General features: G+C 44.6%; 3 protein-coding genes and 1 pseudogene across 3 annotated transcripts; 2 read left to right on the top strand and 2 right to left on the bottom strand.

Annotated features, from left to right (window-relative positions):
- Positions 1 to 1,271: 1,271 nt before the first annotated feature.
- LOC119358319 (ras-related protein RABD1-like) lies at positions 1,272 to 5,318 on the bottom strand. The gene is made up of 8 exons (XM_037624925.1): positions 5,144 to 5,318; positions 4,954 to 5,026; positions 4,798 to 4,845; positions 4,636 to 4,683; positions 3,150 to 3,221; positions 2,723 to 2,878; positions 2,209 to 2,312; positions 1,272 to 1,689 (listed from the first exon to the last, which is right to left on the bottom strand). Exons 1-8 carry the CDS (start codon positions 5,158 to 5,160, stop codon positions 1,590 to 1,592), a joined length of 618 nt encoding a protein of 205 aa, XP_037480822.1. The 5' UTR covers positions 5,161 to 5,318; the 3' UTR covers positions 1,272 to 1,589.
- A 2,469-nt stretch (positions 5,319 to 7,787) lies between these two features.
- On the top strand, positions 7,788 to 13,188 carry LOC119358286 (tubulin-folding cofactor E-like). The gene is made up of 16 exons (XM_037624913.1): positions 7,788 to 8,112; positions 8,319 to 8,489; positions 8,950 to 8,996; positions 9,511 to 9,657; positions 9,756 to 9,830; positions 10,097 to 10,206; positions 10,289 to 10,416; positions 10,555 to 10,616; positions 10,718 to 10,825; positions 10,906 to 10,940; positions 11,193 to 11,261; positions 11,683 to 11,774; positions 11,849 to 11,925; positions 12,065 to 12,142; positions 12,324 to 13,002; positions 13,147 to 13,188. Exons 1-15 carry the CDS (start codon positions 7,803 to 7,805, stop codon positions 12,420 to 12,422), a joined length of 1,608 nt encoding a protein of 535 aa, XP_037480810.1. The 5' UTR covers positions 7,788 to 7,802; the 3' UTR covers positions 12,423 to 13,002; positions 13,147 to 13,188.
- LOC119358308 (protein PHOTOSYSTEM I ASSEMBLY 2, chloroplastic-like) lies at positions 12,835 to 13,913 on the top strand. Its single transcript, XM_037624921.1, has 4 exons — positions 12,835 to 13,002; positions 13,147 to 13,206; positions 13,337 to 13,383; positions 13,521 to 13,913. Exons 1-4 carry the CDS (start codon positions 12,865 to 12,867, stop codon positions 13,606 to 13,608), a joined length of 333 nt encoding a protein of 110 aa, XP_037480818.1. The 5' UTR covers positions 12,835 to 12,864; the 3' UTR covers positions 13,609 to 13,913.
- Positions 13,914 to 14,332: 419 nt separating this feature from the next.
- LOC119358297 lies at positions 14,333 to 16,435 on the bottom strand (annotated as a pseudogene).
- Between the last annotated feature and the right edge of the window lie 8,887 nt (positions 16,436 to 25,322).

Raw genomic sequence — 25,322 nt, 5'->3', positions numbered from 1 at the left:
GCCATATTTTAGTGAGATTTCTGAAATTTCACATATTTCAGTGGGGTGCGAAATATCTTTAACCCCGAAATTTGGATGCAGATTCAAACTAATTTTAAAAAATATTTGTTAAAATTCAGTAAAATTAAGTGAAACTTGAAATCGCAAAATCCGAAATAATTTCCGAAATACGCGAAATTTCAGAATTTCGCATATTTCAGTGAGCTCCGAAATAATTTGGTTTCCGAAATTAAAAACCTTGATCATGATATTAACTAACTAAACTATAAGTACATAACAAAACAATATTATCGGAAAATATGTTCAAATACGAATCCAACGATATAATTTTTTGTGACATGCATTAACATAATATTTGTTAAATCTATGGTTAAAATTTGACACAAAATATTAAGGGGACCAATAAATCAGGACGGAGGTAGTGGTGTTGTGCTAGTGCTCCGTATAGCTGTAGATAAGTGAATGGAATGGAAACAAGGTAGCGCTAGTGCAGAGGAAGATGCGGCCAGGCAGGGGGCGAACGGGGCGGTCGGGCGTCTAGTGCGGCGGCGGCAGCTCCCATTCGTGGGGCTCGTGGGTGGGAGCAGTACAGGAGCAAGGAGGAGGAAGAAGCGGGAGAAAGGTTGACAAGTGGGTCCTATGCCAGAGTCGAACGGTGTGGGTTTCCCGTGCCACATCATCACTTACACCGGGACCCACATGTCAGGTTTCATGTCAAAACGAGCTCTATCGATAGTTTACCGCTCTCGGCAAAAGGTTTACTGAAACATATTGTTTTTCGCAAACTGTGAGCCGTTCTGTGGTTTTCTGAGAAAACCGGTGTAGTTGTGGTGGTTTTTGGCAATTTACTCTGAAAAATAAGATTGCATAACAAGCTCAAACTGTGACTGTTGGTTTTTGAATCAATGTAAGCAGGCCTGTTTTCTTCTGTGCAATTTTTCCCATGTCTGCAAGATTGATTTGCTCATCAATGTTGCAAATTCTTGCCTGCCGGCAAATTTTCCCGTCCAAAAGTAACACTAGACAAAATCCACATATACAAGTTAACAACATGATAGTCCTTTTTTGACAGATGACCTGGAACCCACATGTTTTCAGTTACCATATGATATATATAAAGTTCATTGGTTTATATCTAAGCTGAATGTTTTCTGGCCTGATGTCCATTTTAAGAATTACATCAGCCAGCTTTCAAGGTTCCAAAAAAGTGGCCAAAAGACAACTCCAGCTAATTAACAACACAAGACTATATCAGAAAGATGACAGCATGATGACTGACAAGGTTGAATTAACCATTATTTTTCATACAATTTCTGCTACAAAGTAATGATTAAAGACTTAGCAACAAATATATGGTCCTTTCTGAAAGATAACAGGATGACTGACAAGCTTGGACCATATTTTCATACAATTTTTGTAACCTAACATCCATCAAATGCGCCTAAAACACTGACGAAGTAATGACTAATGAGATTGCAGAACAAGCTCAAACTGTGACAAGTATATTAAAACAGTAAGTATTAACACACGCTCTGTTGTATACAAATTCTGTATTCAGTATATCCAATTCACTGCTCGACTTGCTGAGCTTATGAGGAGCAGCAACTGCTGTTCTGCTGCTGTATGGGCTGCCCTTTCATGTGAACATGGACCGTCGATTTCCTCTCCGCCGTTGGTTGGCTCGCCATCCTGCAGGCAAGTAAAAAGCTCAGTAGTCAGCTAGGATCCATCACTCGAACAGAAGGCAAGACTATCACATGGTAAGCATGCACATAAGATTTTTTTTAAAGGTGCCTAAAGTAACCATAAGAGGATAGAACTGTATGATCTGCATTTAGCCCTCAGGGAAACTGATGTGAATATCTATATAAACTGAAGCGATATCATTGTCAAAGAATCGAAGTAATGAAAGCTCCCATGGGAAGTGTTTTGAGGAGCTGTTGTTCATTGTTGCTCTTGCTGTCGAATTTTCTTCAGAAAAGCAAGGCCTTATTGCTCTCCCGGTCTCTCTTGATGATGCAGAGCCCAAGAAAAATATGAGCATTGGGTTATCATATTTTAAAACCAGTAATGAAAATATAATTACGGAATTCCCAGAGCTTTTCTTTCCACAAGCATACAGCTCATTTTGATGATCTATCAGTGCCAAATATAACAGAGAAACTGGGAAGAAAAGGGGCCTCTAAAAATGTGCATTTCTTGGCTTACTTGTTCTTGATTTCTGATGACATGGTTAAGAAAGCTGTCTCCACATTGATGGCTTCCTTTGCACTTGTCTCAAGAAAATTCATTCCCAACGATTCTGCAAAAGCCTGAAATTCATCATAGATATGTTAGTCACTTGATTACCATATTCAGAGCAATTGTCCTGATGAATAGCACATATCGGAACTGCATTAGGAAGAGGAGTATCAAGAAGAATAAAGAAGCATGTCAATTTATCAAGAATGAAACAGATTCATGGTGGTTATTGTTTTATTGTGGCAACTAGAGACACATTGTTCTGTCCATTCAAATATACCATGTATGCTCAAACTAAAATCACGGTTGGGTATTTGAGCCAACACAAAAGAAATCACATTATTTTCTAAATGTTGATAACAGCAAGCTGTGAAATTTAGTAATTTGACATTAGAACTGTAGCATGGTCGCAGGAATCTGTTGTCATTTGGACTATATGGCTAAAAATGTCGATGGAACCAAGAAAGAGAGAAGGGTTTACCTTGGCCTCCTCTGTATCGACGACCTTACTATCGACCAAATCACATTTGTTCCCCACTAGAAGCTTGCACACACTGTCACTGGCATACCTATCGATCTCACTCAACCACTGCTTGACATTGTTGAAGCTTTCCCTATCTGTCACGTCATATACGATCTGAAAAGTGTAGTGAGGAGTATTAAGTATTAACACCATGGTAATTTTATGAAAACGTAGATCCTAGTGACAAAGCATAATAAACAATGGGGGGCAAAAATGAATAAGTTGAGTTCAATAATGACTAGAGTGAAATTGTGAAACAATTCAACCGATCTTAAGAGTAGTACTGTATTACTGCATATGAGGAGTAAAACAATTCCAAAAGAAACAACCGCTGGCGTAAAAAAGATCAGGATAAACAGTACTATGGGCGTCCATGAGGGCTTACAATGATTCCATGCGCTCCCCGGTAGTAACTGCTTGTTATTGTCCTGAACCTTTCCTGGCCTGCTGTGTCCCACTGAGCAAGGAACAGACCATCATTACATTACAACAACCGGAGGAGTGAATGAACACAGGTAGATTTTGTAAAGCAATGCTGACCTAACACATCAAGTCTCAACTAACAATAACCATCATCGCGATAGCTTCCAATTGTTTGTAATTATGACTGCTTAGCAAGCATGTACAGTCTAAGTTGTACAGTAAGTAATTACTCGGGGAGTACAGTGGCCCAATCTAAGTTCGGTGATGTACACACAGGGGTTTATCATAACAGACCTCCCTTACAATATAAAGCGACTCCTCTTGAAACAAATACGGGCTTTAGTTGGTGCAACATTATCAACAACGATAGGCGGTAATACAAGACCAACCAGGCCATTTTATTTTCCAAGCAAATATCCGCCTCCCTAATGGAAATAGCCTAAAAGAAGGCGCGCAGACAGTGCAACAGAGTTGCGGCAATTTTTGAGCTCAGAGAATGCTGCACGGATGGTACATTACTTCTACGTGTCTGCTTTCCCCTACAGCTTAATACTGAAATTATTCCCACCTCCCTGGTTCCACCAATTGGACAAATTTAACACAGAATTAAGAACAAAAAAACTGCCAGCCAATCGCTCGAGTTTTATCAGGACAATGCATAAATAAGAAATCCCTAATTAACTTGCAGAGCTGGTACCCAACCAACGCGATAGCTTCCAATTATTTGCAACTATGACTGCTTAGCAAGCATGTACAGTCTAGGTTGTACAGTAAGTAATTATTTGAGGAGCACACTGGCCCAATCTAAGTTCGGTGATATGCACACAGGGGCTTATCATAAAAGATCTCCCTTATAATATAAAGCAATTCCTCTCCAAACAACTACGAGCTTTAGTTGGTGCAGCGTTATCAACGACAGGCCATAATACAGGATAAATCAGGCCATTTTATTTTCCACGTAAGTGCCAGCCTCCCCAATAAAATCAGCTAAAAAAAGGTGCGCCGCAGCTCAACGGAGTTACGTCAATTGCTGAATCCAGGGCATGCTCGACAGATGGTATATTTTGCTAGGTGTCACTGCATTCCCCCCACAATTATAGAAATGCAATTATCCCCACCTCCCTGGTTCCACCATTGGGGGAGCTTAAATATGGTTAAGAACCAAAAACCGCCAGCCAAACCATATTGAGTATTGTCGGGACAATGTGTCGAGCAAACAAACCAGAAGCCCCTGATTAACTTGCAGAGTTGGTACCAACCGTTTTGGATAAAGCAATCCATGTAACAACCTAACACCAAGATCTAGCACAGCAAGTCCCACCCACCCTTGTATATGGTTTCTATGAAGTGAGAATGAATTCAAGCACCATGTCCCAATTATTAACAGATAACAGAGCTACCAAACAAATGAATTGGCACCAGCAAAATTCGTGTAAGCTGAAACTCACAATCTGCAGCTTCACCGACTTGCCATCGAGCTCAACGGTCCGGATTTTCTGCACACATTCATGAAAAAAGTTCAGCAGATTCAGTCAGAAACTTGTACTTGCAGCAGCTACTTAATGGAGCTCCATCAATCACAGGAAAAGGGGATCCTTTGCTGTACTTACGAAATCAACGCCGATGGTACTGATGTAGGTGTCGACGTACGCATCGTCCTGCAAAAGGGATCAATCAATCTATCAAACCTCATAAATTCTCTTGGCACGCGCAAAAGAAAGAAAGAAACGCGGCCGGAGAAGGCGGAAGGGGATCGGTTTTCTCACGGCGAAGCGGAGGAGGAGGCAGGACTTGCCGACGGAGGAGTCGCCGATGAGGAGCAGCTTGAAGAGGTAGTCGCTGCAGCCAGCAGCCCACGCACATCAATCAATCACCCGCCCGGACCAAAAAAAAAAAACTTCAAGAAACTGACGGGGAAAGGAAAGACCGGCGGCGCCGCCGGCGGGGGGGACTTACTACTCGGAGGAGCTCATGGCCGGCGTCGGCTGGGTTCCGGCGGATTCGGGGGCGGAGCGCTCCTAGAGGGGATCCGGCGAAGGTGGCGTCTGCTCCAGATCAGGGGGAGAAGAAAGAGGGGAGAAGCAAGGGGAGTCGGGCGAGAGAAGTCTCCGCCTTTTCTTGTCTTTGGTCCGCTTATATGCCGCCATGGCCGACGGAGGACGCGTGAGGGGGAGGGGGGTTGGGATGGCTTAGCGGCTAATCAATCAAGCGGTGCACAAAGAGTGCAAAAGTTGTCTTCACATTTCCTCTTTTTCTTCTCTTTTCTTTGGCTATAAAATAAAGAGTTTTTAGCCTTTATTTGTCTTTACAAAAAAGGAGAGTTGTTTAGCTTTCAATTTTGTTGTGATGGTACACAGTTAATGCGTTTCGATTCGATCGCGTAAGTAGTACCGTGGTTTACCAAGTGTTGTTAGATAGTCGATATTAGCGTAGGTATCACATTGTCTAATCAGTAGTACATGTGATGGTCTGATTTCGGTGGGCTATTATTTTTGCCTAATAACATAGATTGGTTGACGAGATGCACAATTGTCATAGTAAATTTGGGTCGTCGGTGTTTACAAAACAACTGAAGATGAATCAAGATTCATGGGCGAATTACTGTGAACTGGACGACGAAACCCTTACAATTTTGATTGCTGATATTGGGATTGGATAGTTGAGAATCTTACATGTGGACTCGTTTGAGAAGTGTCTTCTCAAGTTACAATATTATAAAACTTTTATAATATGGTATAATAAAAAAATAATGGTCAAAAGCAACATTTTGAAGAATGTGTCGATGTTTGATGTCTAAAGCGACAACTTCTATGGTAACACCAGAAGCGTGAGCCAGGGGACAAACGAGGGATGACAAATAGAAATAAGTGCTATACTTGGGTGGTTATGTCAATACCAATTGAACAAAGCATGTTTATGGTACGTCGAATATTATTGAAAACAAAAATGACACCTCAGATGTAGATACTTTTAGATATGAATCAGAACGGACGAGACATGAGAGAGGTTGGCATAGAGGCTAACGAAGAGTAGTGAAGCATTTTCCTTGTTAAAAAATAATCCTTGGCGCTTTTTAGAGCATAAGGCTAATTATTTTGATTGTATATTGTGTTGTGTTTTTCGTATGTGTTGATAACCATTATGTGTATGTGTTAAGCACTTATTAATTGGTTGTTAATTTTATAACAACCACACTCTTTTATGTAGTGTGAAACGTTTTTGACACGCTAGTGCTTTTGGTAGACATAATTTTTTTTGACATCACTACAAATGAATTTCAACCAGTTTAAACACTATAACCTTTTGAGTTTTAGAGGGTTTATTGATGGGACACACACACATCTTGTAACCAATTTGCGGCTTCTGTTTCAAAATGCACATTTTACAAATTTATTAACCAAGCAAGTTTTTCCAGCAATTACTCTTCCATCACAAAGTATACAGTTGTAAGACTTATTATTTTTATATTTTAAAATACTTATTTGCATTAACGATTCTAAATAGTAGTTATAACATTTCTTTTATCATTTGCATAATTTCAATTTCATTGATAGGGAAATAGTACAAGAGAATAGCCAAAATACCACCGATGAAAATCAAACATGCCAATATACTAGTAATAAAAGTCAACTTGCCGAAATAGCACTATGGTTACATGTCAAAGAAATTATGTGAGTCAAACCATTTATTACATTGTCAGTTTTTTGACTATCCCAAAATTACCTCTATAAACTTGTACATATATTCTCTCTGAGAGACGTTCCCCATGAAGCAGTCTGCGCCGCCGCCTCCTTCCCCGGCCCTAGTTGTTATCTGCTGCCCATGGGTCACGTGGCTCGGCTCTCCGATGCCTCAGCTCTGACATCCATCGTCTCTACTTGAAATCGTCCGCCCCTACTCTAGCGACCATCCACCGAACCGGCTCATCCACCTCCCCTACTCTCCTATCCGAGGCTCCACACACGCCCTCCTGTGCCACCTCTGGCCAATCTCTCCGTTGGCCTCAAAGAGTACTCCTTCCTCCCCAATATCATAAGCGTATTAGGTTCTAGCATGAAAATTAATGCATGTGGTTTGTTATTGCAGTCATCGTACAGGTAGTAGAGAAGGAGGCATGCACAATCTATTCTGACCAGTCGACACTGAAACGAGCGCTTCGTTGAAACGCCGACGTTGAAGGAAGCACGAAACGGCCTGGCGGATGCTAAGCTGTGCGGCAATCCTATCATTGACGCCAAGATGGGCAGCAACTGCGTCGCCGATGAGACCCTCGTCCCCAACACCTCCTCGTGGATGGAGCTCAGCATAGATAGAGGTCTTTACTGACTTGAAAGGATTGCCCGAAAAAATGAAGGCAACACAAAGTGGGTTCTAACCGCACGAGAGGATCATTCACTTTTTTTCTCCACAAAATTAGAGATTGTTGGCGAGGCTGAGGCTGTGACTACCCGATTTACATCATCAGAATGCATGCAAATATTCATTTCTACATCGAATAATTTGGGAAGGAGGGAGTGCTGCTCAAAACGAGCCGTGGGTGGGTCCACCCTGGTCAGTGGCACATCGCTCTCTGCTCTGCTCCCTCCGATCCAGTTCCACTCCGCATCACACCCACATGGCCGCCGCCGGCGCCGCCGGGTTCCGGCTGGGCCAGCGCGTGCACGCGGCGGGCGACCCGCGCCGCTCCGGCACAGTGCGCTATCTGGGCCCCGTCGACGGCCACTCTGGCGACTGGGTGGGCGTCGACTGGGACGGCGGCGCCGGCGGCCGCCACGACGGCTCGCTCGCCGGCCGCCGCTACTTCGCCGCCGCGGGCGACCACTCCGCCTCCTTTGCGCGCCCCTCAGCCCTCAGCGCCGGGATCGCGCTCCCCGACGCGCTCCGCCTCCGCTACCGCGTCGACGACTTCACCAAGGAGGAACAAGGTGCGTGCGCCCGCTGCCCCGCCTCCATGGAATCGAAATAAGAAATTTTGATTCTTTCCCAGCTTCCTCCAAGACATAAGATCCCAAGCAGCGTACCATTGTTCCTCACTAATTGTCAAGTGGAAACTGAATTTGTTTCCGGCTGTAGTTGTATCTTGGAGTACATTGGCAATGCCACCTTCTTATGCACACTCTTTTGTGTTCAGATGAAATGTACGTCTTCTCGACGAGCCAGAAGCGCGTGTCGGTGGAGTTGGTCGGGACGAATAAGGTCCGGGACAAGCTGAAGAACTTTGATGAGCTGCTGTGTGCATCTGTTTCCTTCATGGGCGTAAGCTCGATCGGATCGCTGGAGGAACTGCAGGGGTTGGTTCCAAGTAAGTTTACTGATCTTAGAATCCTTGCTTGACTTGCTCCCAATGATACACGGCAAACCACCTGAATTTTTTTGTTTTGATTGCTCTGTTTCTGTTGAGGTAGGACAATCAACAATGTGTCATATTTTGTTCATCAAGGCTCCATATCTACTGCACTCAAATGCTTTCGTCATGGGAGATAATGGAACGGATTTTATAGTTTTTTTTTGACAAAATGTAAAAACAAAAGGGGCGGCCCATTACTGTCGTCACTTTCAACTGAAACCCTTATGCTGGCTCTTAGAATCACCTTACATCTGTTTGGAACTGGTCTGAATTTTCTAAATGCTGTAAGGTACTATAGCTTGAGAACCGACAAGTTATAATTCATTTGAGACTTGGAGCTAATCAACCATGTGTGCGAAGTCTATGATCAATCACAAGTTTTCGTGAGTGTTGCTAATTGTTTCGCTTGTTTCAGATCTCAGGCAACTTGATTTAACTGGAAATCTCATTTCTCAGTGGCAAGTATGTACCCCTTTTTTGCGAGTATACTTTCACAGATTTGATTTGAACTACACCCTTTTGCAATTCTTAACTAGTATGGACATAAGATATGCAACCGAATAAAATTGAAACAGACAAAAGAAATGCTACACCCGTTTGTCTTCTCGTACCGTTTGACTTTTATTTTAAAATTTGCCCATGCTATGTCATGAAGAATGACAGAGATGAGTAACTGGTATGTGGTGCTGCTATATTTCATCACTAATAAGCTTGGAGTTTTTACTAATTCTTGTGATAACATATTAGTGTCAGTTCTGCTGTCACTTATCAGTAAGTATTTCCTTGAATGTCCTTGTGTTAATGCTGTCCGTGTTCATTGTTATTACATCAGTTCAGAGCACCTTTAGTACTTTTTCTGAGTTGCCAGTACATGTTTTATAACTTTTTTGCTGTCTCAACATGTCACTTTCTTTTATCTATGATTTTTTGCCGCTTATCTTCTGGAATGTTCCTAAACTGTTTGGATTTTTCTCAGGATATATTCTCTCTGTGTCAAGCTCTGCCATCTCTCGAAGTTCTTGATTTGACAAACAATACCATGGAGAATGACTTTGTAGAAAGTCCATTGCTGAAGAATATTCGTGTTTTGGTTCTCAACAACTGTGGTGTATCCTGGGAACTGGTATGTGCTATGCTGCATGCGGACTACTTGGAAATTTTATCAGTCGATACCAAATTATCAATCACACTAGAAGTTTGATGCTGACTTATGTGGAACAGATTGAAAAGCTTAAAGTTCCATTTGCATGTCTCACTGACCTCCACCTAATATGGAACAAGCTGAACATAATTACGGTTAGCATTTCTCCACTTCTGTTCTTATGTGCTTTACATGAAATTGCTATCTTCTTGTTCTTCCTCTCATCTGTATCCAAAGAAAAGAACAAAACATGTCAATACCTAACAAATGTTTTTGGAAGCTTTCTGCCAGTTCATTGCCAATGTGCTGCATTTTAAATGGATAACCATTCCCAAAGTCTGTAGTTCATACTTTTACTCCTTCAGGAAAGTGTGCAGTAAACAATATATGAGGACTAACTGTATTTTACCATCTTCTCCAGACCCCAGTTGGAAAATTTGTGCACGGTTTCGATACACTGCGGCTCTTAAATTTGGAAGACAATCACATTGTTTCATGGGATGAAATGGTGAAACTTTCTTATTTAAGAAGGTACAAGTATAAAAATTGAAGCTTTTGTACTTAAGTTAGTGCTACTTCAGCATTTCTTTCATTTGGATCTTGTGACTCGCAGCTTGGAACAGCTCCATTTGAACAAGAACAAGATAAAGCATGCAAGATACCCGTCTAATCTTCCATCATCAGGGCCTCTTGGTGATGTAGCTGTTCCGGCCTTCGAAAAATTGCAAGTCCTTTTATTAGGTATTTTTCGTGCTTGCCTTTTCGTGTATTCCCGTACTTCACAAACCTAAGAGTATAAGACAATACCTTGTACTGCCTTCTGTGCTGTTCAAGTAGAAACAGGCATGTTGTGCTAATGGTGACATTTAAATGCTTCAGGATCTAATGAAATAGAAGACTTTCCTTCTGTGGATTCACTTAACCTCTTTCCAAGTTTAATGGTGAGCTAGTTTCCAAGGAATCATCCTTCCAAATTTTACTTTGGTATTGCTGCGTAATTATAAATCGACATAGCTACACTGAAATCTGTTTTTTCTTGAAGGACGTCAGGATTTCTGATAATCCTATAGCTGATCCTGCCAAGGGTGGTGCTCCTCGATTTGTGCTTGTTGCTCGACTAGGAAATGTTAAAATACTAAATGGCAGTGAGGTAATTGCTGTTTCTCTGGGTATGCCTTCAGCATGTATGTAGCAATACATTGCATCCTTAATATGTCATTCTTTTTCTAGGTAAGTGCACGTGAACGGAGGGAAGCAGAAATACGGTCAGTTAATCACTTTTGCCCATCTTGTAGGAAAAGCCATTGTCCCTGTAAATTATTACCTGCTTTATGACATTGATCGTGTATGGCTGGCTAGTCATCTCAAGTTGGTTGGCGGGGTCATATTTGTGTTTTTCTCCATGTCCATTAATTTTCTTCTAGCGTTCTGAGAAAGCCTCTTTAATTTCACACATCTTTAAATAAATATGGTTTGCCTATCTTCATAATTCTGATACTTGTGATGTGACATTATAGATACATTCGCCTTGTTATGGGAAAAGCAGAATCAAGTGACCCAGAAGTGCTCAAACAGCTACACCCTAGGTAAGTTTGTCAAAATTCCGTTCCATTTTGGCACTTAAGGATCCATCGAGGAGATAATCCATTGATTTGAGCATTTCTTTAAAGAAAATAGAAAATCCAATTGCTCAAATGGTGTTCCCATGTTCATCTCAGAAGGTTGATGTTGCAATATCACCCTAATGCAGTGACCTCTCTAACTAGAGGAGTACTTGTATGATTTTATCTTCTCTAATGAGAAGAATACTTTTGTAACATTAACTGACTGTAAAGTGCTATGTTTCACTTGTTAGTCAATTAGGACTATATGGTTTGCTTATCGCTGACATGTATTTGTGTTTTGTGGCATTGCTTGCCAATTTGATTACTTCTCAAAAGATTCCTGATTTTTGGATCAACAGTAATTAATTGATTATACTTAGGCAGCACATAATTGTTAATGCAGGTTTGCTGAACTGAAGGCCTTTCATGGCATTGAGGATGAGAAGCCAACTTCAAGGACGTCAGGCCCACAAAAGATGGCTTCTGGGCTTATAAGTAATTATCCTGAACTAAATAAATTGGGCAATAATATGGCTACATGAATGAACTGGGTTCTGTTCTGCATGCAGGTATCACCTTGAAATGTGTGGGGCCATCCATGGGTGAGAAGCAACCATTGACAAAGAAACTTCCTCCTGCAACTACTGTAAGTGCTTCATACCACTTGTCTATCCTTATTTTTGGCTCCCTCTGGCACTTATTTGTACTGCTTACAGTGATGACAGATCGTTCATCCGATCTGCTTTGTCGCATTCAATGTTTTAACTGTCATTTTTTTTGTGTAGGTTGGAAAGCTGAAATCTTTGTGCGAGAGCTTCTTTAAACTGAAGGACATCAAACTGAGATTATTTCTTGAAGAAGAGGTATGACATATATTGTGTCTCTCCATTATTTCCTCCACAGTTGAACTTCTGGAGTTCTATTGCTCATGTACAAAAGTCCGATTAAAAAAAGTACTGCTTAGTTGTCTTTGAAAGAACCTGCTTGTGAATATGCCAATATTTGAAATAGATTATTATTCATGCTATGGTTGTGTTTTAGCAGGGATGCCCACTACCACAACTACTTGAAGAAGAGACGGCTTCGCTTGTGGAGCTTGGGATAGGCACAGGAGCAACTATTATCGTCGATGAAGAAAGCTAGTCCTCTGCTGGGAACAGAAGAAAGAACATATGTATTTGTGTGCACGGATACCACACTATGATTACTTTAAAAGAACCAGTCTTCTTTTTTCTGTTCATTTGTTAGAGAAAATGTGGTCTTCTTGGTGTGATGTTATATTTGTTTAGACATGTGAGATGCTGTATTTTATAGCTGTGCTGCTGAAAACAGATGCTGTTTTTGTAGCTCTTTGTGAGGGCAGATAGAAAATCAGCTTTATCCTTATCCTCATCATATGGCCACAAGGCCTCACACCACAAATAATGCTACTACTCATATTTCTTTGTTTCTGTGGCTACAAAGTTTCCCAGTCGCTGTCCTTTGTCTCTCTTCTTCAGAGGCTTGAGGATGGTTTGCCTTGTGCATTGCACTGCATAGGGCTGTAAAACTTGGAAGGTTTCTGAGGCAAGCAGCAGCAGCAGCTATGGAGCCTGCCAGTGCTAGCTTGGTCTCCCTGAGGGCATCCACCGCCACGAGCCGCAGCTGCTTCTCATGTCGGCAGCGAGCGACGCCCAGGACCAGGATGCTTCCGGCCATGGCGTCCAAGTCTGGGGCGAAACTGGTATGTGTATCTCGTCACATAATTTCAGTTTCTTCATCTTCTCGGCACCAGCTGGTTGTAGCCATGGCTATTGTTGCTGGCTTGCTGCACAGAAGCAATTCTTGCCAGTGTTGTATTGAAGAAGATGCTGCTTGTGCTGTGCAGGTGGCTTCAGGCTGCAAGACATGCAGGGGGAAGGGTGCAGTGGAATGCGAAGGCTGCAAGGCAAGACCAATCTCTGCTTGCTGCTGCCATACATATCTTGTCTTCTCAAGGCCATTTATTATTATCTGCAAATGCTTTTTTTAATAACTATTGATGAGTGGAGATAACTGATTGATGAATGATGATGCAGGGGACTGGCAGGAACAAGAAGAACGGCAACATCTTCGAGAGATGGAAGTAGGTTTTTCTGATTAATTAAAAAGACAAATGTTAAGCGATGATGATATGATATATTTATTGTGCTAGGATAGGACTGTTACTTATTAGTGTTTGTGTGGCTAAACTGCTGGTATTAATTATGGGATATGGTTCAGGTGCTTCGACTGCCAGGGGTTTGGGATGAGGAAGTGCCCCACCTGCGGCAAGGGAGGCCTCACGCCGGAGCAGAGAGGAGAAAGATAGAAGAAACATCAAGCATCCATCCATCCATGGCACATGCACTCTCCAATGTCTTATTTATCATGCTCAACTTTGCTCGAATTCTGACTACTATCTAGAAGTAAGTATCAACCAGAATTGCCAAACAAAATGTCGAAAACCGAATATGGTGCTACACATAATCGGTTTGAGAACCAGCAGTATGCTGCCAAACAGAATGTTGTGAGGAAATCAACTGGTTTCTGGGCTATTGACTAGTTTGGATGCTTTTGAATCTATATGTTGTAAGTATTTTTTTTGTTCTTTTGAATATATTCAGTTTGTCGTAAGTATTATTTAGAAAACTAAGTGCCTCTCCTGGGCGATGGGTGGCACTCATCTGAGGTTGCATGTGGCCCCTTTGCACATTTAGCTACAGAGCACCAATGTGCCGCCTCAGGTTTGTGCCCATTGCAGTGGCTGCCTGGTGGGCTTTCCACAACATGTTCAGTTTCAATAGAAATTTTTGCCCATTAAGTTCATCTGAGACATATGATGGATAAATCCGTCAAGTGATAACAAGTTTATGTATCCACCCTAAATTATTGATATGTCTAGTTCAGCCAACGGAATCGCAAAATATTAGCCATACAGATATACTCTTTCCGTTCGAAAAAGCTTGTCCCTCAAATGGATGTATCTAGCATCAAGTTAGTGCTAGATACATCCATTTGAGGAACAAGCTTGGGACAAGTTTTTTCAGACGGTGGGAGTATGTATTTGCAAAAGATGGTCGTTCAAGTTTCTTTGCCTGGATGCAATTTTTTTAAAACTATTTGGATGCATAATCAACAAAACTAAGAATATCAGGCCCATACACCATAAAAATCACAAGTAGAGTAGCAAGCCAAACACATCATATAGTTGAATAAGTCAATAAAAAAGTAATCACAAATGAGAAGATGGAAATAACTTGTTAACTTCCAACTCCCATAAGACTCACATGAAAAAAATTGATGCTAAAATACGGCCAACTAAATAATCATTTCAGATCATTCTTCATGGATGGATTCATTAGCTCACACACCTTCCTCGCCGCCGGCCTGGCCCTCAGATCATCCCACCATGCCCTCACACGTGGGTACGCGTCAAGAACCGACCCATACGTAGCTCCTCGATGATGAAATCTCATGCCAGATACCTGGAGCTCGAGAGCCTCGACTCGTACACCTCCAACATCTTCTTTAGCTTCTCGATGTTGCCCTCCACGGCGCTCTCGTCTACTCTTTGCCCAAAGATTGGCCGGATCCTGATCTCCATGAGGGTAGCATCCATTATAGGACTGTAATGGTGGGCCCCCACCTCCATCCACACGTCCACCATTGCTGATCCCTCCAGCTCCTGGTTGCCAACCCCGAGAAGCTCCGGTTTGTACTTGCGGCATACATATTTAGTGATCGCGCGCGACTCTGCAATATATGCGGTGAGAAAGCAAGACTGGCGCATCTTTGATTTTGACTGTTGGTGCCTTGGTTGGCCATCCATCCCGGTGCATCTTTGATTTCGACGTAATCTGGGAGCTGCGCCCCCTTCCGGCTCCTTGAGCTCATCGACGTCCTTGCTGCTTCGGTCCCGGCGACTCAGATCTGCGCTACCCTCCGGGTCCTGGCTCGCTCGGGCCTCTGGCTACCGTCACATCCTCCATTGCCTCCCAATCCGCCAAGCCGCCTAGCCGCCCACCTCCATGGCCTGCCTGTCCTTACGTCGCTTCGTTGCTCGCGCGTCCGGCGTCGCTGTCATTCATGTGGTCGTGGTTCAGGCCTATGCCCGACTTCTTCCTCTCCGATTCGTGCTTCGATGGCTTGGGATTGCTCGGACTCTGGCCAGGGCGAAATCCCTGCATCTTTTGCTGGCAGCGGCGACACCCGCGGGTGCCGTCACCTTCTTGGAGGCGCTGTCACGGCCGTTGTCTGTGCCCCTCTTTGAGCATCAGGGGAAACCCTAGGTCCGATTATCCGGATTGGACGACGACGGCGTCTTGGCGTCGTTCTCCTTCGTGAAGGCGTCGTCTTGGTTGTTCGCGGCGTCCTCGATTCTGGATCTGGAGATGTTGGTCGTCGTGTTATTGGTCTGGGCTACATCCTAGGATGGCGAGTTTAGCTGTGTTTTTTCTTTGTTTGGGTTGAGCATCCCATGTCTCTCTGCTCCGGACACCATGTTCACGCCCTTGCGTCCGTGTCCTGTGTTGTATCATATCTTGTACTCGTTCTAACTTCTCCTATCAATGAAATGATATGCAAGTTTTGCGTATTTGCGAAAAAAAAGAAAGCAAGGCTTGAAACATGTTTGATCGGTAGAAAATTTGCTCATGAAGTTTCTTACCCCAGAGGCAGAAGTCACCATCCTCCAAGACAGGCACCTGACCAAATGGCTGTGTAAAGAGAAAAACCACACACATGTACCACTTAGCAGCTAATCAGCAACATCAACGCTAAAAGAAAAACAAACACCCTTGCGATCTTCCAGCTAGCTGATATTTCAGTCAATTGTCATTCAGTTTTTTTATCCGGTCGACCCCTTCAATCCCGATGATCGTTGCGTTACTAACTGATCTTACATGTTACTATGGATGGAAATCTGACTGGCACCGGATTGAAATTTAGCTAGACGTTGATTAGTAGGATATACATAGAAGAGCCAGATAGTTTAGAGTACATACGTTCCTGGCAAGGTGGGCGGGGCTCTTGTGCTTGGCGGTGGCGAAGTCGACGGCGATGACCTCGTACTCGATGCCGGCCTCCTCCAGGATCAAGAGCACCCTGGCTATGTTCCAAGACCTGGCCGCCCCGTACACCTTCACGGCGGCCGCCATGTATGCTGCTCTTCTGGCCGGCCGGTTTCCCTCTTATTGCCAAAATATGTCTCTGTCTTCACCTCTTATTGCAAGCCTAGAACCGCAAACTTGGTCAAACTATGCGCCCATGTTCCACGAGGAGGGTTTTTGTATGGAGTATATACTTTTCAAAGGATACATATTAATCTAGCAAATGCTGTGGTGCTGCCATGTAGAGGTTCTGAAATGGATGCCTGCACAAGGTTAGTATATATGCGGTTCTGAAATGGCTTATATCTTTCCCGCAACAACAACAACAACAAAGCCTTTAGTCCCAAACAAGTTGGGGTAGGCTAGAGGTGAAACCCATAAGATCTCGCAACCAACTCATGGCTCTGGCACATGGATAGCAAGCTTCCACGCACCCACTACCGGACTCGCGGTTTATGCCTACGGCCAAGGGCCGTCGGCATAGGCCCCCAAGCCGTTGGCATAGGTCTATGCCTACGGCTGCCGTCGGCATAGACCCGTCGGCGTAGATGCCGTCAGCGTAGTCTTGTCAGACCGTCGGCATAGTAAAGCCGTCGGCATAGGGGCCTATGCCGACAGCCTAGCGTCAGCCGTCGGCATAGTATAGCCGTCGGCAGTCTTTTTCGTCTCACGGCAACGGACGGCGCCATCAAAAACGCGGACGAATCATGCAATGCCACGTGGCAACCAGTGGTACTCCTGGTGGCAAAAGCCGTAGGCATAGATTCTATGCCGACGGCTTTGCCGTAGGCATAGCTCTGCCACGTGTCGTCTTCTGGTTACTCCTGGCAGCAGAGGTATGCCTACGGCTTTGCCGTCGGCATAGATTTTCATCTATGCCTACGGCAAAGCCGTCGGCATAGATCTGCCACGTGGCAAGCCCTGGTAACTCCTGGGCGTATATATGCCGACGGCTTTGCCGTAGGCATAGTTTTTTTTTTATTTTCCCTGTTTTCTCTTTTCCAATTCATTTGACAGCATTTCAAAACAGAACAATATGAAATTATGCAGAAATATGACAGTTCATCATCTAAACATACTCAAGTTCACCATCATCATCTAAACATACTCAAGTTCATCACATCATCTAAAGATCATCACCGACTCAAGTTCATGAACATAAAAGTAGTGCAAGACATGAAACATCATAAAAGTAGGAATATGAAAGGCATGGCACGACGGCCACATGCACGAAATCATCAAGCAAGACCACCTCCGCCAAAACCACCACCTCCGCCAAAACCAACACCACCTCCGCCAAAACTGCCATCGCGACCACCACCACTCTGCCAGATCGGAGTGACTGGGGTCAACGGAGCAGGAGTCGAGCCACCGGTCCCCTACATGTTTCAGAAAAGATTCTAACAGTAAATATGATATGATAGTGTTGAATGAACGAGAACTAGTTTGTCAGTAGTTAGGCAAATGTACTAACCGGACCATCACTGCCTAGTGCCACCCATTCATCGAACGTGGGCACGTGTGGGGGTTCTCCTGCAGGTGGGGGTGGGGGTCCCATTTGTGGTGGACCCGTGCCGTTACTCCAAGACGCCAACATAGCCTGAATGTTAGTTAAACAAGCAAACTAGAAGATCAGAAGGAATGAAAGTGCAAAAATTTAGCTTGGTTTTAAGAGGGCAGAACTAACCGTCATCATCTGACGTTTGTAATCATCGTTTGCCTTCACTCATTTCAAGTACTCCCGCACCTCGAGATTCCTATGCTCGACAAACTCCTTATATGCCTACATAATTTATATTGTTTCTAAGTGAGCAATGCTGAAAATAAACTGAGAATGCTAGATAGAAAAAGATAAAGAGGAAGTACTTACAGCATGCTGGCGGGCTAAAGGAGTCTGTGAACGCCCCGTACTCTCTAACTGGCTCGGGTTGCTAGCCCGAAGCTGTGTGTACGAGATCGAAGGAGTGATCAAGCCGTCGAAACACGGATACCGGCCATTCTTCTTCCCCTGGATGGACACCACCGCCGTGTCGTCGATCTGAGACTGGGCGACCTCGGCAACAGGAACATCCGGATGCAACTCCTGATAGTGATGAATGTAAGACCCCAGGTGCTCCTCGGTCTTGCCGTAGTACTGGCTCTCGCCCTCCTTGCGACGACTCCGCTCGCGGGCCAGCTTCCACGACTCCATGTCTAAGAGCGGCCTCTTCAACTTGTCCTCCTACAACGTCAATTAGAAGTTAGCCATACATAAGAACATGACGGTAAAGAAGAAAAAAAATGCATCATGCACATAGATATACCTTCATGGCCTTGAAGCTCCAGTGGTTCCTGTTTCCTTGGCCATGTGTCCCGTCGGCTCCACGGTTAGCCCGGCCCTTGATGCTCTTGGCAGCAAACTCTGCATCGGCGCCGAGCCACCTATCCACCAAACTCGCCCATCCGTCATGCCTTCCATAGCACCAACGAGGAACAACCTATGCAAATTTTGGAAGCATGACATGTGAGCACGAAACATAGAGTTGACTGCTTGAAACAATGAAAAGTTAGTAATAGTTACCATCATGAACTGCTCCCTGTTCAAGGTAAGTCGCTGCTTCTGCGCTTGACTTTTGGTCATCTTTTGGTGCAGGTAGTAGTGGTAGTACTGCGAGACGGCAACCCAGCGCACCTCGTACTGCAACTGACGAGCTTTCTTCTTCGCAGCCACAAGCAAGACCACGTCGGCTCTGGCCTTGTGCTCGTCAAGAACTCTATAGAGTTGCTGCATAAACCAGAAGCAAACAAGGCATGAGTTGAGTGATCCAATGATAAACTATGAACGAAACTGAAGACAAGTGATTCAGAAGAGAACTTACCCAAAATTTGGTGATCACGGCCTTAGCGGCCATCCCGTACTCCGCGTTGCTGCAAGCCTCGTAGTGGGCCCAGCTCGTGGCCAAAACCCGCAGCTGCGGGTCCCTGTCTGGCCGCGGGCAGAATAGGCCAGGCCAAAAGTGCTTCAACAGGACAGTGATAAGGCCGTTCGGTTTACGGCCATTTCCGCGAAGGATCCAGTTTCTGCAAAAGAATCAAATGATTGCCATGTGTACAATAAGAAAATGTTGTCATGTGTTGAAAATATGATTGAGAGGCACTTACTCTGTCCCCACAGGTTCAATGAGCCACTTGTGCTCCTCGATAGAAGGTGGTGTAGGTAGTCCGGCATTACCATGCAGCCACCCTTGCGGAGCACCCGGTGGCAAGTCACCCCACAACTCGGGATCAACCTCCCCTCCACCCTCCTCGCCCTCCTCCTCACCCTCCTCCTCGGCCTCCTCCTCCTCACCCTCCTCCTCGGTCTCCTCCTCCTCACCCTCCTCCTCGGCCTCCTCCTCCTCAGACTCAGAAGGTGCCTCTGTATGGGAGGGCATCGAAGAAGACCCTCCTATTTCGGACACGGCCCGGAGTTTTTTGCCCCGGCTGCCTCTCCCCCCACCTCCTCCTCCTCTAGGGGCTCTCCCCCCACCGCCTCCTCCTCTAGGGTCTCCTCCCCCGACCCCTCCACCTCCCTGTGAGGTGTCATCCTCGCGTAGTCGGGAGGGAACCTTGTGGGCTCGTCCACTCCGAGTAAGTCCTTTAAATTTACTGAGGAAACTGGCACCGCTGGACTTGCCCATGATTAGCAAACCTGCATTGAGAAGAGAATAAACAATTAGTAAGGATATCAATTAAACAAGCATACAGGAAAAACATTAATACCAGAAGAGCACATTAAGCATACTATTTTAATGATCATTAAAAGAACTTACATTTTCTAGAACCCATATGAATCATCACTATTGTAATCTATTTGTGGAGCGGTCTCATCATCACTATCACGCATATCTTCTTCGTTGTCTGACGGAGGTGGAGGCTCTTCCTCATCGTCAGCGTCTTCATTTAACTTTTCAAGCATAATTATGTCTCTTTGATTCACAACTGCCTCACCATCAATCCGTGCATCGTCGTCGTTTGGGTCCAGGTCAACATAACCCAAGTCATCATCCTCGTTGTTTCGGACCACGTCATCATGTTCCTCTTGATAGAACAATCCCTCGTATGTCATGGGGTTTATGTTGTAGTAATCATCATCGTTCGGGTCCGGTAGCTTACCATGCGGCGACACCTTGAACACAACTTCCCAACCCTTTAGGTACTCTTTCTGGCATGGGTAAGGCAGATAATATACTTGTGTGGCCTGGGTAGCGGCGATAAAGAGATCAGCTCCGGCATAGACGGTTGATGGTTTAACTTCAACTAAACCAACAGAAGGCATATGTCTCAGGCCCTTTTTGGGGTCGAACCATCGGCATTTGAACACAGTGAGACTTAGGTGTTCGCGGCCAAGTTTGAATGTAAGCTCGTATATTTTTCCTACCCTTCCGTAGTAATCTATTTTATTATCTCCTTCAGTGAAGACTCCGGTATTTATGGTTTTGGGATCAGGCCGACTGTTCTGGTGCTCCTCTGTATGGAAGCGATACCCATTCACATCATACTTTTCGCATGTCATGACGACAGGGTCAAAACCCATGGAAACCCATCTCAATTCTTCATCCATTGATTCGGTCGGATCATTTCCCTACAAGTTCAATTGAAATTATAGGGTGCATGAGTTTAATTGAAATTATAAGGTGCATGAGTTTAATTGAAAGTGTGAAAAATTACTTTCTCCATGAACCACGCAACGAAATTTTTCCTTCCATCAGCACCCTTTCGGAGAAGAGCAAGTACCTCCGCTTCAGTAGGAGGCAGCATTCCTGTCCATTCTTCTTCAACGAATCGACTACAATAAGAAAAGCGGTATAAGAACTAGGCAAAGTGAACATAACGAATTGACTAAAAGAATGGTGCAAAGGTATTACCTCATCTACTCATCCTCAACTTCCTTGATGTTGTGCAAGATATAGAACATGACATCCTCCCACTCATCTCGTGGCATGACATAAGATGTCGAGCATCCAGCCCTGCCACCTTGCCCGGTGAATAGAGGCAACTTGGGTTTATACTTGGGTTCTTCTGTATTGTATCGAGACACCTTATTGTGCAACGTGGGAACATGGTCCGATAGTAGGCTGTCCTGAGGTCTGCCACCTCCTCTAGGATAACTGCCTCAGCTATGGAAGCTTCAATCTTAGCTTTGTTTCCACATTTCTGCCTCAGATGCTTGTTCTGTCTCTCAGGGCCATACTGCCAACAATACTGCACAGGGCCCCCCAACAATACCTCGTTCGCAAGGTGCAAAATGAGATGTGTCATCGGAGTAAAGAAGCCTGGCGGGAAGATCTTCTCTAGCTTGCATATCAACTCCGGCGCCTTCTTATGCATTTCTTTTATCTTCTCAGGACATACTTCTTTAGCACAAAGCGTTCGGAAGAAATGGCTTAACTCTGCAAGCACACGCCAGACACGCTTGGGAACATAGCCCCGAACCATCACCGGCATAATCCGCTCAATCCATACATGATAGTCATGACTCTTGAGCCCGGTCACTCTGCTCGTTGAAAGATTGACCCCCTTACTTATATTCGACGCATAACCATCAGTGAACTTCACGACGTGTTTCAGCCACTTGAATGCCTCCATCTTATGATCCTTTTTAAGTACGAAGTCAGCATCTGGCTTGAACCAAGATTTTCGACTGCCTGTGGGAGGTTGCATGTGAAGACGTGGTCTATCACAAATATTCTGTTGATCGACTCTAGCATTAACATTATCCTTTGTCTTATCAGGAATGTTGAGGATCGTGTTAAAAAGGGACTCTGCGACATTCTTTTCGGTGTGCATCACGTCGATGTTGTATGGAAGTTTGAGGTCCTTAAAATAGGGAAGCTGCGTGAAGGGGGTAATGTGAGTCTAGTTGTGCGTCTCACCATATCCTTCAAAACATTTTTTCCCTTTACCTTTGCCTTTGCCTTTGCCTTTGCCTTTGCCTTTGCCTTTGCCTTTCCCTTCACAGGCAGGCTTAAGAGCTTTGAGCTGAGCAAGCACATCCGCACCAGAAAACGTGCGAATCTCATTTACTTCATGGACGACTTTGCCTTTTGTGAAGTTCTTCTTGTCTTCCCTATCAGGATGGTCTGGAGGGAGGAATTGTCGATGCTGGTCAAAGGCAACATACTTGCCACCCTTCTTCATCCAAATGAAAATCAAGGCCTGCATGCACACTGGGCAAGGCATCTTTCCACTTGTACACCATCCGCAGAACAGGGCATAGCCGGGAAAGTCATGCATGCAATACTGTAGCCAAACTTTCATCAAGAAATTTTTCTGCAGATGTCGGTCGTATGTCAACCTCGGGAAGTACCAAGAATGGTGCAAATCATCCACCAACGGCTGCATAAACACACTCAAATTCTTCCCTGGATATTCAGGCCCAGGAATTATAAGCGACAGGAACATGGTCTTGCGTTGCATTATGGCGCCGGGAGGGAGATTGAGCGGAATAACAAATATGGGCCAGCAGCTGTATGGATTAGACGACATACCATATGGATTGAACCCATCACCTGTTATAGCAATTCTGACATTCCCAGCCTCGGCTGCTTCCTCCGGGTACTTTATATCGAATGACTTCCATGCTTCACCTTCTGATGTATGTACAATTTTTTTTGGATTGTACCTTTTCCCTTCCTTGTGCCACTTCATCATTTTGGCAGACTCCTCGGTGATGAAAAGGCGCTGCAGTCTTTTTATAAAATCAAGATACCGAAGAACCTTCACAGGGATTTTTAGCTGCCGCTTCTGACCATGCTTATCGACCACCTCAATATACCGAGAGGAACCGCACTTCCTACAGTAGTTGTCATCCGCATACTCATGTCTAAACAAAAGGAAATTCTTTGGACAAACATGTATTTTCTCATAGTCCATGGAGAGCGCCTTCATGATTTTCTTCGTACCGTACATGGTTTTCGGCAGTTCATGGCCCTCGGGCAGGCTGTTAGCCCATACTCCCAGAAATGCTTCGAAGCAACCTCGGCTACAGCCGTACTCAGCCTTCACTGCCATCAGTTGCGAGATGGCATCCAGCACAGACAGCTTGGCACCCTCATAGAGAGGTTTCTTTGACGAGGCCAAGATTTCCAGGAAGGCCTTTGCGGTTTCCTCCGGCTCCTCCGGTTCATTCGCTGAATGTGACGGAGGTGTCGGCTGTGCAGCAAAGACATCATCTAGCATGTCTCTAACCCCATCGTCCTCATAACCAGCGACGCGTTGTCGTATCACATCCTCTCTACCACGGTCCCGCTGGGCAAAGTTTATCGGCATATTAAAGTTGGGCATAAATCCATGCGTGCGAAGGTGCTTAGTCATCTCACTCTTATCTCTGCGGATACGTCTCTCACATCTGGCACACGGGCATTCTGGCACCATCCTCATTGGACTACGGAATATCTCTTTCAAAAACACATTAGTTTTCTCGACCCACTCTGTTGTTACTTGATTCCGACGGATAAACCCACTATACATCCACTGATTATCTGCCATCTCTGCTTTATTGGAAGCCACACAACAAAATTAAGGATTCATTTAAATTACCAACATCAATATTTTATTTTTTACAAGGTTGACGAGTAATCCACCTACATCTCTAATAGGTAAAGATGGGTCCTAATCCCACCCGAGAATGTATAGATTGAGTACGGTCCATGCTCTACCCCATTCCGAGACAAAATTTCGGCAGCACCTCCCCACTGTTCTCCAAATACACGTCTCGGCAAAATGTCGAGAGAATGTGCATCCGGAGAACAACAGGGAGGCGCCGCCGAAATCCTGTCTCAGAATGGGGTAGAGCATGAACAACGTACCCAATCTACACATCCTCGGGCTGTCCGTGAAAAGCGCTGGACAATCCGAAAGAGCTGCGGTGATAAATATGCAATTGAATGCATATTTATCGATGCAACCCTTTCGGACGGGAGACCTAGGTTACGCGACTTGATGTGAAAATTCAATCTAGTGACATGGAAAAAAAGTGGACGAGGTCATGGAATTGTTGCTCACCCTCCGATGTAGAGGATGTAGTCGATCAAAGGAGGGACGATCGTGGACAAACACCTCCAACATCGACGGTCACTCCACGAAGATGGAACACCACAAATCCTGTTAATTCGACCAAGTGCAAAAAAATAGGTTAAGCATTGACAGTTTAAACTATGAAAAAAAAATCATATTTCGTCAAGTGTAAAATTTTGTCCTTCAATTTTTTTAGCAAGATCATCATGATTAAATAACCACTCATCATATGTCAATTTTGGAGCACATCCCACACAACTATTTTAGAAACTAAATGTCACATAGCAAGGATTAGACACAACTTCACCTCCTATCCATGCCATCTCTAGACGTCAACAACTCAAAGAACATGACACAAACAGCAACTCAGAAATTTGTTTTGCATGCATATGTGAATAGACTTAGTGGCCGAATACACCATCCATTAATCTCACATGCATATATTGTCATAATCCATTACATATCATATTGGTACAAATATTAGGCTTATGGACATAAAATCTAGAAGAGAACAATGCTAACAATTACATCACTTGTCTTTATGAAGATAAGTTACACATGTCCATACATAGTAGTTATTTGCAGCAAATTAATATGAAACTATGAATGTCATAGTAGGAAAAATGAAAAAAAAAGAGCATAGCTCACCGGGCAGAGGAGCGTCACGGCGATGGAGGGGCCGGGAGGGACGGGGCTGATCGTGGTCGGCCGGAGAAGCAGAGCCCGCCGCCGACCGGAGCTAGCACCAGGGCCGGCCGGGCAGGAACGCGGGCCGCTGGCCGAAGCCGTGGCCAGGCGTGCTCGGGGAGGGGCCGAGGCGGGGCCCTGCCCGGTTCGTGGAGGCAACGCGCCGCCGACCGAGGCTGGGGTGGAGGCAAGGCGCGAGGAAGGGAGGGGA

The sequence above is a fragment of the Triticum dicoccoides genome, chromosome 1A, assembly GCF_002162155.2.
Source record: "Triticum dicoccoides isolate Atlit2015 ecotype Zavitan chromosome 1A, WEW_v2.0, whole genome shotgun sequence".
Classification (NCBI taxonomy): domain Eukaryota; kingdom Viridiplantae; phylum Streptophyta; class Magnoliopsida; order Poales; family Poaceae; genus Triticum; species Triticum dicoccoides.
This window is presented reverse-complemented; position numbering and strand designations above follow the sequence as displayed.

What these genes read in the sequence shown, in the direction of transcription:
- LOC119358319 (XM_037624925.1), bottom strand. An exon ending in AGTCGGTGAAGCTGCAGATT is followed by an intron (nt 3,222 to 4,635) that starts GTGAGTTTCAGC and finishes TTCCTTGCTCAG; the next exon opens with TGGGACACAGCAGGCCAGGA. An exon ending in TCGATACAGAGGAGGCCAAG is followed by an intron (nt 2,313 to 2,722) that starts GTAAACCCTTCT and finishes GATGAATTTCAG; the next exon opens with GCTTTTGCAGAATCGTTGGG.
- LOC119358286 (XM_037624913.1), top strand. Translation starts at nt 7,803, where the DNA reads ATGGCCGCCGCCGGCGCCGCCGGGTTCCGGCTGGGCCAGCGCGTGCAC. An exon ending in AAACTTTCTTATTTAAGAAG is followed by an intron (nt 10,207 to 10,288) that starts GTACAAGTATAA and finishes TGTGACTCGCAG; the next exon opens with CTTGGAACAGCTCCATTTGA. An exon ending in ACCTCTTTCCAAGTTTAATG is followed by an intron (nt 10,617 to 10,717) that starts GTGAGCTAGTTT and finishes TTTTTCTTGAAG; the next exon opens with GACGTCAGGATTTCTGATAA.
- LOC119358308 (XM_037624921.1), top strand. Translation starts at nt 12,865, where the DNA reads ATGGAGCCTGCCAGTGCTAGCTTGGTCTCCCTGAGGGCATCCACCGCC. An exon ending in CCAAGTCTGGGGCGAAACTG is followed by an intron (nt 13,003 to 13,146) that starts GTATGTGTATCT and finishes TGTGCTGTGCAG; the next exon opens with GTGGCTTCAGGCTGCAAGAC. An exon ending in AACATCTTCGAGAGATGGAA is followed by an intron (nt 13,384 to 13,520) that starts GTAGGTTTTTCT and finishes GATATGGTTCAG; the next exon opens with GTGCTTCGACTGCCAGGGGT.